Raw genomic sequence first — 16,238 nt, forward strand, 5'->3', positions numbered from 1 at the left:
AAAAAGATCTGATCTCTGAAGAGGCCTAGTGGGCTGGTATTCTTTTCGGGTTAACACTGAATGATTTTAAATCCTGTTTTTAATGTCCTATTTGATAAAATTTGATCTTTAGGCTTCTTTGCTACTTTTATAGCAATTAAGTATTTTTATTTCTTTTAAAAAGAGGTGTTATCAATGCAGACAAGTATCTTAAGGGCTTCAGGAAGATGGGGCCAAACTCTGGCCACAGACAAGACAGGGGGCAACAGCACAAGCTGAAACACAGAAAGGTCCATCTGAATATGAGGAAGAGGTGCTTTACTGTGAGGCTGGCAGAGCACTGAAACAATCTGCCCTGAAAGGTTGTGGAGTCTCCTTCTCAGGAGATACTTAAAACCTGCCTGGAGGGAACCCTGTGCACCCTGCAGTGGGCATGGTCTAGCTGATCTCCAGAGGTCCCCAACCTTTATGATTTTCTGTCTCTCTGAGTGATTTCAAGCTTTAAAGAGCAAAGTGGAACAGTGCTATCATTTCAGTGTACTACTTACATGATGTCCACTTTTGTGATTCCCTGAAGCCCTAATAATAATTCAGAAAGGATTTCATATTAAGTCATGCAGAAGAGATGATAGGAAGCAGTAACATGCTGCATGCCAAATGAAAACTAATGTTGTGTGGGAGGATATGGCTGAACTATGTGCTGTGGAACATGTCTGGCTTACATTGTTTTGTCTCTTAGATCCTCTCTGCTTGAGCAGAGTGTAGGTATTTCTTCATGCTCTTTTCTCTCCTCCTGCCTACAGACTCTTGGCTGACTTGGGTTGAGAGTTAGGAGTGGTACAATAGAAGTACAGTCATACAAAATGCTTGCCTTCCACAGGTTCAGGGCCTCTGTCCTGTACTACTTGGTTTTACAAGAAATTTGGTAGTTGCTAAATGTAGTTTGTCAAAAGGATGTGTGAAAATCTGAGGAGGTGGAACACATTTTATAAAAAGAAGGGGTTTATTAACTGGAGGCATGTTATATGCTTGGGAATAAGCATCTTTATGTAGAAGTCAATTGTATGCAATCAGTTACTGCACCACTGTGCTGCCTTTTTGTTAGAAAGGAGTAATTGCAAAGGAAAGAATTGCAACAGATAAAAATACAGAACAGTACATGGTGAACTTCTGCGAAGGCTTAATTTTTTTCTTCTTATGTAAACGAGTGAATGTTCTCTATTTTATTTGCGTGGAAGGAACCTTGTATGAACTGTTATTGAGAGGAAGACTATATACAAATGAAAGAAAAATTTGGCTGAGTAGTTGAAACATTTTTAAGCTTGGGAGGTTTGGAAACAAGGCATTTAGTTTATGCTTTAGGAAACTTAAAAGAACACCACCACTCTTTTCCCATCTTCTGTAGTCCACTAGCAGAATAGCAGATGATTATTTATTGAAATACCCATCAGCTGATGTTTGCTGTGATAATAATTATTATCAGGCATCTGATAATAATTAAAATGCATGATACAGTAAAGGTAAAGATAAACTTGGTGAAAGACCAGTCAAACTAAATTCTTACAGAGGTTTAATAGGAGATTGTTTGGATTCCTGTGGAGAGCTTGCAGATGGTTGCAAGTTTTGTTTGGAATTTTTTTAATAAGCAGATCAGGGCTTTTTTTTAAGAAAGTCAAAAATTTGTCATGACGTGGATGCTGATGGCTAGTAGGCTTGCTTTTCTTGCATATGTGCTGAGAACCCTTAAGCAGTAATCCTGGTGCCTTGAGGGATACTCAGATTGCAAGTTGAAAACCATTGTTAGAGATAATTAATTTCTTCCTTATGTTTTCCATTTCAGCAAGAAAAAAATGTAGAAGTTCTCAGCACTGCTCTCCCAAGATTTAGAGACAAAGACAACTAGTGTTGCTCTGCGTCTGCCTTTTTGCTAATACCATTACTTAAAGCCTTGAAGCCAGGTTAATGGCACCATGTGAACTCTCCTTACCTATGTGCGCTACAGCTGTTACTGGAAGATAATTCTGCAGATGTGACTTGGTTTAAAGAGTTAGAAGCTAGCTTGTTAGACTGAAAGTATGCTTTATAAAGTCTGTTTATCTTCAGCTTTGTGGAGACAGGATAAAAGTGGTGGTTAACAGCAATGATTATGTATGTGTTCATACAGTATAATCTACAAATGTTCCTGGCATCAGAGCTGATGTATCTTAATGGTGATATGCCATGGGTTTTATTGGAACAGAGAAACATTTTCATAAACAGCATGATAGATCACAGTTTGGATTCCAGTGGAAGTGTACCCTTTGTGAAACAGCTTGAACATGAAGGAAAAATAAAAAAGTCCTAACTTTTTATATCCACATTTTATGTCTCTTTCCTCATCTGCATTCAAAATCATCATTTACACTTAGTGCTCTATGGAAATGGAACAGCCTCACATATTTGTGTGTGGATCCAAGAATTTGGATGTTTATGATTAAGTGTATTGCTACATCAATGTGAACATATTATTCTGCAAAATTTAGACTATCTCTGGTCAGACTGGCTATACACCTCTTAGGGAAAAGCTGCCAGAAAAGGTGACCTGAACATCTGTGTCAAGCTTCAAGAAGGAGCACAAGCACTGCATTTTACTCCTAGCAGTAGAAACATTCAACAAAACATTATTTATGTCAACCTTATGTAAACTATCTGTCTGCAAAAGTGCATACACAGGAAGGGGGGGAAACCCCCATATTTAACAACCTAGGGTAGTCTTGCTAATACACTAGTGGTAGACAGTATTTTTAAGAGTGGTGTTACAAGAATGTTTCCAGGCCCCCACTTCACACACCACACACACCACCCCCTCTGCTCCCCAACAAAAAAAAAGGATATTTTTAGGAAAAGAGAACTGCTCAGGGAAACAGCATTGTGCTGCATGGGGAAAAAAAGAAATCTAGTCTCACAATAGCTAACCAGTGGGTGTTCATCATAAGCATGCCGTCCTGGTCAAGTGACAGGAACCTTGGTGGGAAAGTGGTTTTGGCCTCATGTGCATTTAACTATGGCCTGAGAAAAGTGTATCCTTTGTTTCATTACAGAACTTCAAGCGTGTCATGCTGAGAACTACTGCTGATCCTGAGATTTCAGCAAGTGGGCTTTTAAACGTTGCTTTGTGCCTTTTTAAGAAACAAACAAAACAAAGCCAAAACTCAGAGAAAATTTAAGCAAAAGACAGACATTTAACTGTCTTCTGGCTTCTTCTTCCCTCTATCCCAAGGGTAGGGGAAATATATAAATAACAAAAGTAATTGGAGCATTTGTAATTAAATTTGGTGTTTGAAAAATGAATTGCTTATCTCGTTGAGGCAATTATTGTTACCCTTCATGTCTTTGCTCAAAGCAGTAAACATTAAAAGATAAAATAAGCATATCCTTCCATAAAGTTACATGAAATAAGGAAAGTATAATCCACTATCAAATAAGCATCAGCAGTGGGAAGTAGGAATTATAGTTGAGGCAGGAACAACTTAATGAAGCTTGACTGTTCTGAACACATCAATGGTGCTTATGTGTGGACAGCCACGTGCAGCATGACCACTGATAGTTGCGGTGTCATTAAAGGCCAGGTTACCTCAAAAGTATCTCATTGATTTGTCCATAAGTTCAATTCCATATCCATTATTACATACATCCGTTTGTCTTGTTTCTCACTTGCCAGTGCTTCAGCTTTAAAGTGCTGCCCTTGTTCTTTTTTCCAGACTCCCTTTCGGTCTCCAGCAATGATGCCAGTCCTCCCGCTTCCGTAACGTCACTCCAACCGCACATGATCGGTGCTCAAAGCTCCCCGGGCCCCAAGCGCCCTGGCAACACCTTGAGGAAATGGCTCACCAGTCCTGTGAGGCGCCTGAGCAGTGGGAAAGCAGATGGACACGTCAAAAAGCTGGCCCACAAGCATAAGAAAAGCAGAGAGGTCCGTAAAAGTGCCGATGCAGGCTCTCAGAAGGACTCCGACGACAGCGCGGCGACCCCACAAGATGAAACTGTTGAAGAGGTAAGCGCTCAAGGCAGCTTCCCGAGGCTTGTGTGTCTGTTTTTCAAGGAACTAAATGTGGTCAGGTGAAGGTTGTCTCCTCAGCTGACTGTGGAGCAGTGGAGCAAAGTGTTCATCCTTCACTGCTGTGTTTTGTATGAGTCCCACGCCAGGGACAGTTTGTGCCCTCTGGATGCTAGTGAAGCTCTGTGAAGCACTTATAATTTAAAAAGAGGAACAGGAGAATAAAAAGTCCTTTGGCTTTACTCTCTTATGCTATTTAGGAAAGTGACTTTGTGAGTAAAGGTGCTTCAAGGTCTGGGAATAATCAGGTCATTTTGTATTTCCTTTGCTTTTCTTGTTGATGGATCAGGGAAAGTGTGGGCAGAGCTGCTTAACGGCTTAAAGCTCTAATTGCACCTTGCATAAGAGTCAGAGCACAGAAAAATTACTGGGTCTTCAATGCAGGCCAGCTACTCCTAATCAAATAATACGCATGGCAGTTTTCATTGGAGAGAAGAAATTGTGAACTGTTCCAAATTTTACCACCAAGGACAACTTCTGAGGGCTTCCCTTCTTCCCACAAACATGTGCCTCTCCTTCAAAGTCTGGAACTCATGTGTGAACAAAGCTGGCCTCCAGTTAGGTGCAGGCAAGAGCCAAATTCTCCGTTACAAACCTATGGTTCAGGCTGAAATGAATGTCCTGTTACTGCTTCCAAGGGCACAGCTGGGTGCATGTTATTCCCTTTTATTAGATTGACTCTGACTATTCGTTTTGGTACTTACCATACAGGAAAGCAGTCTCAGTTGCCCAATTTGTTATTTATTGCAGCTTTTTTTTTTCTTCCTCCCAACATATTTTTCTACACACTTGGAACACTAGATAAGTTCCACACTAAGTGTAGGGAAAGGAAAGACTGAAGACTTGGCAGCATGATGATTTGAGAGATGTTGTTTAGGAATGAATATTGGCCTCTGACCTTGAATGTCAGGTTGTAGAAAGAGACCCTCTGTGCTGCAGTTGTAACATTGTTTTGGCAGTATTTGTTATTCTGCAATTCTGTGAGTGATGGGAAAAATTTAAGGCCATGCCTTAAAGTCAGGAAAAAACAATAACCATCTATGCTGTCTTCCGATAAAAACAGATAAATTATCCTGTGAGATCAGTACATAAACTTTGAATACTTGAAATCAGAGTTCCTTGGGGGGGACTGAAAGGATAATTGACGAAATGCTGCATGTTGTAATAGGGTTTTTTTTATATCCTCTAGAAGTCTTGCTGTGATACAGAGCAAGCAAGATACATATTTCAAAGAGATACAGATTTCTCTTTACAGAACTGAACTTGGAAAGCAAGCATGGCTTGGATAACACTTTCCTGTAGTAAATTTCAGCTGAATGTCTTTTTCATAGTATTTAAATTCTTTTGCTTTTTCCAGACATTGAAAACTGTCTTTGGCATCTGCATTTCCCCCCTCTGTTAAGGATTGTTTGTAAGAACATCTTGACTTCTTGGGAGAGGGCTGAAACTACAGAATAGCCTTAAAACGAGCGTGTGATAACAAGCTTCATGCTTGTTGAGCTAACAGAGGTTGACCATGTTGATGTTATTCACAGAGAGGTCGGAACGAGGGGCTGAGCAGCGGCACTCTGTCCAAGTCATCCTCGTCAGGCATGCAGAGCTGCGGAGAGGAGGAAGGCGAGGAGGGAGCAGATGCTGTGCCACTTCCTCCTCCCATGGCAATTCAGCAACACAGCCTTCTCCAGCCCGACTCACAGGATGACAAGGTAGGAGCAGGATGTGGGGGAGGCTTCACAGGATGAGATAACCTCTGTTTGCACAAACTTCTCTTCTCCTTCCAAAGGTCTAGAAAACGTGCATAATACAGCTTTGTGGTAGACAGAAATAATCATTTTTACCCTCTAGACAACTTTAAAAGGGTGTTCTATGAAAAGAACATGAAGTAAATCCTTCTCTATTTTAAAAGCATGTGTAGAATTTTTTCTGCTGGCACTTTAAATGTGGAAATGGGCTACGTTGTGTGCTCACAGGATGATTTATATCACTTTGGCTGATGCCATATTTAGTGATTAGGGTCTAATTGTTTTATAATCATACCGTTTATTATTATTGGGGGTTTTTTTGTTTTTAGGGAGTGATATGGGGGGAGGCAAGAGAAAGGAATTACCAAATAAGCGTAATAATTGTCATGGTTTAACCCCAGCCAGCAGCTAAACCCAACACAGTCACTCTTGCACTGTCCCTCTGAGAACCAGAAGGGAGAGAGTGAAAAAACTCTTGGGTTGAAATACAGATAGTTTAGTAGATAAATGAAAAGCCATTCACACAAGCAAGGCAAAACAAGGAATTCATTCACCACTTCCCTTTCACAGGCAGGTGTTCAACCACCCCCAGGGGAGCAGGGCTCCATCATGTGTAACGGTGACTTGGGAAGATAAACGCCATTGTTCCAAATGTCCCCCTCTTCCTTTTTCTTCCCCACAGCTTTATATGCTGAGGATGATGCCATATTGTCTGGAATATCCCTGTGGTCAGTAGGGGTCAGCTGTCCTGACTGTGTCCCCTCCCAATTCTTTGTGCCCCCCCATTCTATTTGCTGTGGGGTGGGGTGAGAAGTGAAAAAGGCGTTTGTGCTGTGTGAGCTCTGCTCAGCAATGGCTAGAACACTCCTGAGTTATCAACACGGCTTCCAGCACAAATCCAAAACATGGCCCCATACCAGCTACTGTGAAGAAATGTAACTCTGTCCCAGCCAAAACCAGCACATAATCCATCTGTTTTTCACAAACAAAGGCACATTAAAATTGAAGATAAAAATTTTGCACTGGTAATAAAACTTGGGATGTTAGGTTGTAACTGCATGAAGAAAATCTTACTTGTGTATGATCTGTTTTTCTTTAATGTTATGGTGTTCATGCATTGAGAGAGCTTATTTCAATTTTGAACCTGGATCAGACATTTAAGGGATAAGTATAAAGTCTGGAAGTAGAGGGGTTTAAAATGGAAATAATCTGGACCTTTTCAGCAAATATGCACATTATTGTTTTCTTGCAGTTTTACTCCTTAAAATTTTTAATCTTTGTAATCTACAGCACTGAATATTGTTAGTGAATTTTGTGATTGTTTGCTCTCTGTTCTCAGTGGTGCAGAAGTTATTCATAACTTCAGTGGATCTTATTTATTTTTCTTTTTTTTTCTTCCTTTTTTTTTTCTTTTAAAAACACTGCCTTTTAGTGGGAATCTGCTCATCCCTGAAGCTGTTGTTTGTAGGATCAAAATGGCTGGTTCTTATACTCTGTATGTATTCAATTCCTACATGTTTCCTGAATTGACAGAGTGTAACGTATGAGTTGAGAAATTAATATATTGGGAAATGTTCCTGAAACAAAACAAGCAAAAAATAGGCCAGCCTTCAGAGCTGAGAGAATGTTTTCTTGCTAGAATAATCTCAGTTTTAGATTTAGAAATAAGATGAAAATAACTTTGGTGAACATATTCTTAAGCTCTGGCTGATGAGCTGCTATATTTGGGTGTTCCTTCAGTGATAGAAAACAACTGATATGCAAATATTACAGAAAGTTCTCCACAGCAAAATTAATTTCATTATAGACTTCTTTACTCAGCAAGAACACTTACGGGAAGGGATATGCTGGTAAGCTAATGTCTGCTTACTTGTGTATTTCTGCTGCAAAGTTAGACACATACCACAGTAGAGAAAGACTCTTTAAGTCGCTTTCCATCTCCTGGAAATTTTATTTTGACTGGTGTTGTGGTTTAAACCCAGCTAGCCACCAAGTACCACCCAGCTGCTTGCTTACTCCCCCACCAGTGGGATCAGGGACAGAATGGGTTGAGCAAAAGATAGAAAACGTGTGGATTGAGGTTAAGCAAAAACCATGCGCACAAGCAAAGCAAGCCAAGGAATTAATTCCCATGGGTGGACAGGTGTTCAGCTATCTCCTGGACAGCAGGGCTCCATCAGGTGTAACAGTGACTTGGGAAGAAAAATGCCATCACTCCAAATGTCCTCTCCCTTCCTCCTCTTTCCCTCCACTTTATGCACTGAGCATTATGTCACATAGTCTGGAATATCCCTTTGGTCAGTTTGGGTCACCTGTCCTGGCTGTGTCTCCTCCCAACCTCCCAAGCACCTCCAACTTCCTCACCAGGAGGGCAGAACAAAAAAGCAGAAAAAGCCTTGGTTCTGTGTAAGCACTGCTCAGCAATAACAAAAACATCTCTACACTATCAACACCTTTTTTAGCACAAATCCAAAATGCTGCCCCATACCAGACACGGTGAAGAAAATTAACTCTACCCCAGCCAAAACCAGCACAGCTTCTTAAAAGGTTAGCATGCACTTCAGTAAAAACATGTTGGGACAGTTTTTAAAGTAGCTGAAACTACATTTAGAGAAGACTTCAGAAAAGTTAAGACTTGGTAAAGTTAATACTATACCATAATTTTTCGAAGCATGTGAATAGTGATTTTTCTGCAGTGTGGTGTTATTATGTGATATTTGTCCTTCATGGTGGGAGGAAAAAGGTCCCCTTATGGGGCATCCTGGGAGGTAATATGTGCCTCACAAAAGTCCACACATCACCAAAAGTAAATGCTTCTAGCACCTAAAGTAAATGCTTTATTGGAACACAGAAGTGAGAAGCCAGAGCGAAGTTTTACCCAGAAGAAGGTAGCTGGCTCTATTGATAGAGTTACTGATTTATAAAAGGCTTGCAAACAAGTTCCTAGTTGTCTGTCTTCTGGGTGGAGTCCTTCTTCGCATTCCTGCCATGCTGGGTGGTTTCTTGGATTGCTCAGCTACCCCGGATCCCAAGGAATGTCTCCTCCTTTCTGTGACCTCAGAGACTTGGCGTTCATCTCTGCATCCCTGCAAGCATTTCTTCTTCTCCAGAGCTGCTGCTCAGTGCTGGAAACTCCCTGTTTGCTGGGTTTCTCCTTCCCTTCCCAGCTTGCTGTGAGCCCCTAGCAGCATCTCATACCTGCGTGTGCTCAGTTGCTCCCTCCAGCTTTCTCTTCTTTTCTGGGCAAGGGATGTATTCTGCTCCCAGAGTACATCATCGGGAAAGTCAGCAAGGAGTTTTATCTATGCAGCTCCTTCTTTTTCAGATAATACGTGATATAACCACAGGCACTGGAAATCAGTTCTGAAGTTTTACCTCCCATCCCACATACCCCAACAGATCAATAAAAGAGACCATAACCAGAACCTGATTTCAACACTGACAGTGTTTTTTAAGACTAATCTGAATTCTGCACCCAAAGTGAAACCCCACATACGTGCCCAGCTGTGGAAAACCTGGTCAACAGTCAGATGTCAGGAGCATGTAAATTGCCTAAAAGACAGGTCAGCTTGTGGGATTGCTCAGTTTTTGGTGTGCATGCAAACATCATGTTCTAGGCCATGCTGATTTGTCTAATAGCACTAAATGACACAACCGTTTTCTCCCCTAAACGCTCATCTGCACACTATATGCATTCTTTCATTCAGCAGAATCATTGCGCACGTCATGGATTTGCATTTGGTGGCAGTTTACAAGTTGTTTGCATTTAATTTTTGGATAAGCAGTATTAAAAGTTTCAAGATCAGTTGTGTTAATATGAAACTAATTATTTTCGCTTTTTGTTTTCTCTTTTTGTAAACTCTGATGCAGCATTATGTTGACTTGTGTTCTGTCTCTGCTTTGGCTCAGTTCCCATATCTTTCCGTTTAAAGTTATCTGTATTTCCTTTGCTTACCCAGCCCCTGTTTTCCTTTCCAAATAAGGCAAATACAAGGCAAACTACCTAAAATCTGTACTTTTTTTTTTTCTTTGTGTTTACTCATGGGGAGTCTTGTTACACCCGTGCTTGATTTGAGCAGAACCTCTTGTGTTGAGTCATTATTCATGCCGTTCCTTTGCCCGGTTTGTTGGAAACATTTGCAGGACAGCTTGCCCTGTGCTGCATGATGTTCACTGTGCTGTTTGTAATATGAAGTACAGTTCATATTACACCCTGTTTCCACTCTCTAGTTGCTAAATGATAAATGTAATATGCAAACAACTCTGTTTGCAAATTACTGAGGCTGAATTTAATGGCCTTCTCCCAGAATCCTTTACTGTGAACACCTTTTACCTTCAGTTGTATCTATAAACTGGCATTTTATAGCTTATGAGGCCAGAGATCTTCTGTGCTCTACACATACCATTGGGAAAAATGGATGGCACAAGGAATGGTGAGCTCAATTTCCCATCTGAATCTGGGCAATATACTCCAGCTCTTTTAGAAAAGTAAATGCCCCTGAGTTCTTGGTGTATTTTTTCTTTATATAATAATGCTTCCTCCTTTATTTCAAGTCTTCTTGATTTCTCATAGTGTTCTGCATTTGTTGCTTTGTTTAAGCAGCAATAAAAGAGGTTAACAAACTGTTGTCCATTGGGTCAGCTCAGGCAAGTTTCATAGCTATTTGCCAGAAATTATCAGCAATTATATTTCCTCGACTTCTACTGCATGTAGGAACAGGAATTTTTATCCCAGCGTAAAACTTCTATGGGGTTTACATGAAACTTCCAACTCCAGCTGCTCAAGTTGGAAGGGTTGATCTTAGTGTTGTATGACACTGACAGTACCTGTCGGGTACCTTTGTCTGTCAGAGAATTGAAGGGTGTCTCTTGACCCTTGATCCTGGGCTAACTCTGGGACTCTCCTTCCTTTGTATCATTGCACAGACATCTTCGCGATTGCTGGTGCGGCCAACAAGCTCCGAGACGCCCAGTGCTGCAGAACTCGTCAGTGCAATTGAAGAGCTCGTCAAAAGTAAAATGGTGAGACTGACCAGCAGGTGCACGTGTCTAAAGGAGTTGTGTCTTCCAGTCCCAGCTTGCTGTTCAAAGAAAACCTGCATGTTTTACATTGACTTATAAAATTTGCTGTCTGTTTCAAAAGTCACTTTCCGGGTCATTTTGTACACACTCTTTTGTAAAAGCATTTAGTGATTAGGTAAATGGCAAAGTAGAGGAGCAAAAAGCAATAAATAAAAGGGAGAGAGGAGATGGTAGAAATTCTACTAATGTCCTGTTAGTAAAAAGAAAATAACCTATTAGTAGAATGAATTCAAAGACTCAAGGTCTTAGACTACTAGACCTTTATTAGAAGAATCCCTGAAACTAAATTTATTGCAAATCTTATGAGGTTAGCAGTAAAGCTAATCCTAATAACACAAATATTTATGTTATCTAGTTGCTCTTTAGGCAACATGATAATGAAGAAATAAGTAAAAGAGTAAAGGGATCATTTTGCATGTTAGTGCCTCCATCCTTACTAACAAATTTGATAGGAAGAATTTGTGTCACCTTTTTTAGGTTTCTATGTTTGAAATTTTCCATGTTTCTCAAGATTATCATTGACATGTTTTAAAGTTTTCATGTTTCTGAAGATTCTATTATATGCATAATTCCAAGAGGGCCCTTTGTAATCAAAATCCAGCTTGACCCAGTCTGGGAAAATCTTCTCTGGCTGACCCTGTTTGAGATTGCACTATATGATCTCAAGAGGTCCCTCAGCAATTCTGGATTTCCTCAATACCTCTAAATACAGCTTTTGCAGCATAGTCTCTCTTGGGCTCAATAGGAAGTGCCTTTGTGAAAACTGCAAAGAATTGCAGCATAGCAGCCCCATGTTATCAGAGGTTGATATTTTCCAGGTTCATTCTAAATTGAAGCACCTTTGACTTTCAGAACTAGAAATTCCATTTTCTGTTCTCTCAGTCAGAGAAAATTACATTATTGCATTAAATAATGCTGTACTCTGTTGGGTATTAACTTTGCTTTTTGCTTCTCTTACACCAGAAGGGTGAATACAAAGTAATCTATGAGAAGATTCAACAGTCTTTGGTAAATGGAAAGTCTGATAGTTCATGTGTCTTTCAGGCTGCCTAGCGGTAGATATAGCTTAATGATCCATGCATATAGCCCTTGGGGGAGATGTTCTCATTGCACAATTTTAGCCAAGGTTCAGCTTCCCCTGGCTTTTAGGCAAGTCATATCATTATTGGTTTTTACTTCTTGCAGGGAAGGAAAAAAGATAATAGCTGTACCCCACCCTGGTGAAGTAAATGTGTCTTGCAATAAGGCTGTATCACATGCAAGGAAAATGTGATACATAGCTGTAGCTTGATCCAAGATTATGGGTTTGAATTAAGGAAATCCAATGAATACTTCATAGAAGATGTTCATATTATTTCCTCCAATTGCTTCTTCATCTTTTATACAAGCAGAAGCCGGTGGAGTCCCTGCAAGGGAGATATAGTGTATCTGGAAGAGGATACAGGGATTCTTTTCTAGGATCTGAACAAGCCCAAAACCAACATTGGTGGTGTATAAGTCATTATTTTCTTCACTGAGATGCTGTTTTGGCTAGTTATTAAGATAACCAAAACGTCTGACAGAGAACACCACTTCTCTTGAGTTAAAAATGTAGCATCATAAAAATCTCCTGTAAAGATGTCCTATTTATTGTTGAAAGTAACTTGTATATGCCAGAAGTCAAATCTGACAAATACAGTTTAATCCCTGGCCATGAGGACACATTTGTTTTGCTCCCACCATAGAATTACTTGCATCCTGAGCAGGAGAGTCTGACTTTTAGCCACTGCTGCTCAAACCAGTTCAGCTCTTGTATTTTCCTGTGGAGGGGAGACTGTCATCTCAAATATGCTTTTTAAATGTGCTTCAAAGGCTCAGTTATCATGGAAAGCCATGTTGTTGCCTGGTTTCCTGGAGGCTTGTGACTTGCTTTGCCAAGATACATTAAAGTAATTGATCTCCCATAGGTTGCTATATACAGCAGCTTGTAATGTGTCTTATGGATAAAGGAGAAATAAAACATTGTTGCTGACTATCTTGAATACCTCCTCAGGCTCTGGAGGACCGTCCAAGTTCCTTGTTGGTGGATCAAGGTGACAGCAGCAGTCCATCCTTCAACCCTTCAGATAACTCCCTTCTATCCTCCTCATCACCCATAGATGAGATGGAGGAAAGGAAATCCAGCTCCTTAAAAAGACGACAGTAAGACAAATTTTGTGCAATTGTTCTTTCTCTCTCTCTCTCTCTCTCTCTCTCTCTCTCTCTTTTTTTTTTTTTTTTTTTTTTTTTTTTTTTTTTTTTTTTTTTACAATGCTTATTTTGAACTGGCAGCAGAAGCTGTTACTGTGAAAGTGGGAGGACTTGGATGTCAAGCATATGGTCACATTTCTCTGTGACATTCAGTCTGTGATTTTTAATTCTAGTCATACCTATGTTTGACTTCTGCTGCATCTCACTATCATTTATTTGGGAAAATGCTGATCTTTAAATGTCCAAAGGTCTATTAGGCTTGAAAAAAAAAGGTTATTCCCCTCATTCTATTCCAACCCATGCTTAACTTCTCTACATAGTAGTAAACTGTTACCATGGTAGAATAAAAACATGCCTGACTTCAAAATTTTTAAACTTGTGTCTAGAAATAACCATCTGTATAGCTAAGAGTCTTCAGACCAGAGACATAATAGCATTTTATTTTAAACAATAGTTAAATGTTTAATTTAATGTCACGTTTAAGAAAACATCTGACTTGAGATAAACAGAAGCAAGCCTTGTCCAGTTTCAAAGTCAAAGCAGTATTTTGCTAAGAACCAATGTACATTAATTCTTCCATTTCAGTTCTGTCTATCAAACATGTGTGAATGCAAATGTTGAAAAAGTTGTATGCCATTAATCCTCTTGAAAAATCTGTTTCATTTTTTAATATTTGTTCACCTTTTCCTTCCACTGTAGCTATGTCTTACAGGAATTAGTGGAGACGGAACGAGATTATGTGCGAGATCTGGGCTATGTAGTTGAGGTATGATGTTTTTAATTCTCTTGATTTCTTCTTATTTTAATGTGTTACTAACCAGCTAAGCAGCTTGAACCTCACTATGTTTTTCAAAATGAAACACGGGAAGAGACTAAAAATGTGAAAGTTTACATTCTGAGTTTTCCCTCCTGTAAGCTTTTAATGTATTAAAATGCTACATCAGATTTTACTCAGTTTTTCCTTTTACTGTGTTCACCTTGTTCTTTTGAGGAGTGTAGTTCTTTGCCTTTTTTTTTAAATCACTACCTCTAACTTAATATTATCCTAGTAGATAGTGGATTTATTTAGCACATCTAAATTAAATAAAAAAAAGCACTTTACCTCAGCATACAGAGCAGTTACCCAAGATTTGAAAGTCCTCCTTCCTCTCCTACTGCCAGGTTTCTATTAGACTTCCTAGCTTCCCCTGCTGTAAAATGAGGTAACATCACGCATCTCTCCTCAGTCTTCAGTTACCAACAAAATACATTTGGAAGAGTAGAAAAATGAGTATGACAGTGAATTTTAGCCTCATAAAGTTTAATTCTTAAAATCTGTTTTGGAGGAAGGGAGGGAAAGAAAGATCAGCATTGTGATTGTGTTTTTAGAGTATTTAAAGGGTGCATTAGGAGTCTGTGAATAAATGTATTTTTGTAAATAACAACATAATTTCTGGTGAAAATGCTGATGTATGCATCAAAGCATACACTTGGCAAACCAAAACCAGACCTGGCTATTTAGGAATAGAACTATTGAAGGGAAAAAAAGAGTAGAGTTGCATGAATATTACAAAATTCTAAAATGCTCCCAATCTAACTATATTGTAGAATTGCTCAGTGAGACAGCTGTGTGGACACCAAAAATAAGATAGGACTATGGGAAAATATAAGAGAAACTTCCTTGCAGCGAGAATGCTTGCTAACAGAATTGATTTTTAATTTTTTGTGTTTGGTTTGCTGATAGTGCAAGCAGTACTTGCACTGGAGTGCAGTCCCATGGGCAGTGTCCTCCTCAGTGCACTTTGGTGTGGGGTTAGTATGAGTGAAGTAAGAGACAGAGAGCAAAGCAGCACAGAAGCCACTTCAGTGGCTCTGACATTTACAGGGGAACAGCCCCACTTGGCAAGTCATTGCAGCTCCTTCAGGCAGTAAGGAGAAGGGCTCTGGAAGTTTCCTTCATGCTTTGAGCCCATTCATGCAGGCTAAATTAGACAGTGAATCCATTTTTCTAGCACTGCTGTGTAGACAGCCTCACCTCAATTTGTGATACTTTGTGCTGTATGTTAGGCTGGTTTGGCTTTGTGTCCCAAGCAAGTTGTTGCCATTGGGTATCTTCTGGGAAAAGGGGGATTAAAAGACAACCCGGGTTTTTTAAAGTATGTATGTTCACAGTGAATTCTCTTGGACTGTTGCAGGGTTATATGGCACTTATGAAGGAAGATGGTGTACCTGATGATATGAAAGGCAAAGACAAGATTGTATTTGGAAACATTCACCAGATTTATGACTGGCACAGAGAGTACGTATTGTACCTAAAAAATACTAGACTGACTTTAGGCATTATTTACTCATGTATTCAGATACAAGGTAAATGCTGTTGGTTTTGTGCTTTGAATTTTAGAAAATGTAACTTCAGCTTACAAATGTTGGTGTGAAGATTTGCTTCAAAGAAGGATGCATATATATATATGCATATATATATATATATGCATATATAGCAAGTACTTTAACTGAGGATCTCTGATATTGACAGAACTTTGTACATTGCTTTCTCTCTAACAATACAATCTAAAGAATTTGTTAGGGGTGGTTAGCATGGCAATATTGGCATCTCACCCATTCAGACTAGAATGGGGAAAGCTTTCAGTCTATATATATGAAATTTAATAAATTTATTAGTGAATGCCAGGGGCTTTTTCATCTTGACATGGATTCAGCATGTCCTTTTAAAAAGTTGTATTGAAATGGTACACTGTTACCATTGTCATTTTGGACATACATTAATATCCAGTGCTGCTGATAGGAGACACAAAAGTGTCTTGCTTTGCAGTAAGACCACTTTGCCTGTTGATATAATGTGTGCTGTCGGAAAAAAATTAGTGTTTATTCTGTTTATGTTCAGCTTCTTTTTAGGAGAGTTGGAGAAGTGCCTTGAAGATCCAGAAAAGCTGGGATCCCTGTTTGTTAAACATGTAAGTGCAAATGTCTTTGTTGGCAAACTCTATTGCTGCTACTGACCAACATGTTTGACTATGAAGTACAACACAGTTAAGAAAGTGCTGTACAATGTTCTCCACCTGTAAGAGGTGGAGAGATAGCTTTTAAGGCCTTATAAATAGAAGAAGTAAATG

The 16,238-nt window shown here is 39.5% G+C and overlaps 1 protein-coding gene across 2 annotated transcripts in view; it reads left to right on the forward strand.

Annotated features, from left to right (window-relative positions):
• Nucleotides 1-16,238, forward strand: part of TRIO (trio Rho guanine nucleotide exchange factor) — a 244,668-nt gene that overhangs the window by 205,857 nt on the left and 22,573 nt on the right. For both annotated transcript variants that reach the window (XM_063400159.1, XM_063400170.1), the window contains exons 35-41: nt 3,720-4,012; nt 5,611-5,781; nt 10,744-10,839; nt 12,932-13,080; nt 13,828-13,894; nt 15,303-15,406; nt 16,010-16,079. In XM_063400159.1, coding sequence (XP_063256229.1) covers nt 3,720-4,012; nt 5,611-5,781; nt 10,744-10,839; nt 12,932-13,080; nt 13,828-13,894; nt 15,303-15,406; nt 16,010-16,079 — 950 coding nt within the window. The remainder of the gene's footprint in view (nt 1-3,719; nt 4,013-5,610; nt 5,782-10,743; nt 10,840-12,931; nt 13,081-13,827; nt 13,895-15,302; nt 15,407-16,009; nt 16,080-16,238) is intronic.

The sequence above is a fragment of the Prinia subflava genome, chromosome 1 (assembly GCF_021018805.1).
Source record: "Prinia subflava isolate CZ2003 ecotype Zambia chromosome 1, Cam_Psub_1.2, whole genome shotgun sequence".
Taxonomy (NCBI): Eukaryota; Metazoa; Chordata; class Aves; order Passeriformes; family Cisticolidae; genus Prinia; species Prinia subflava.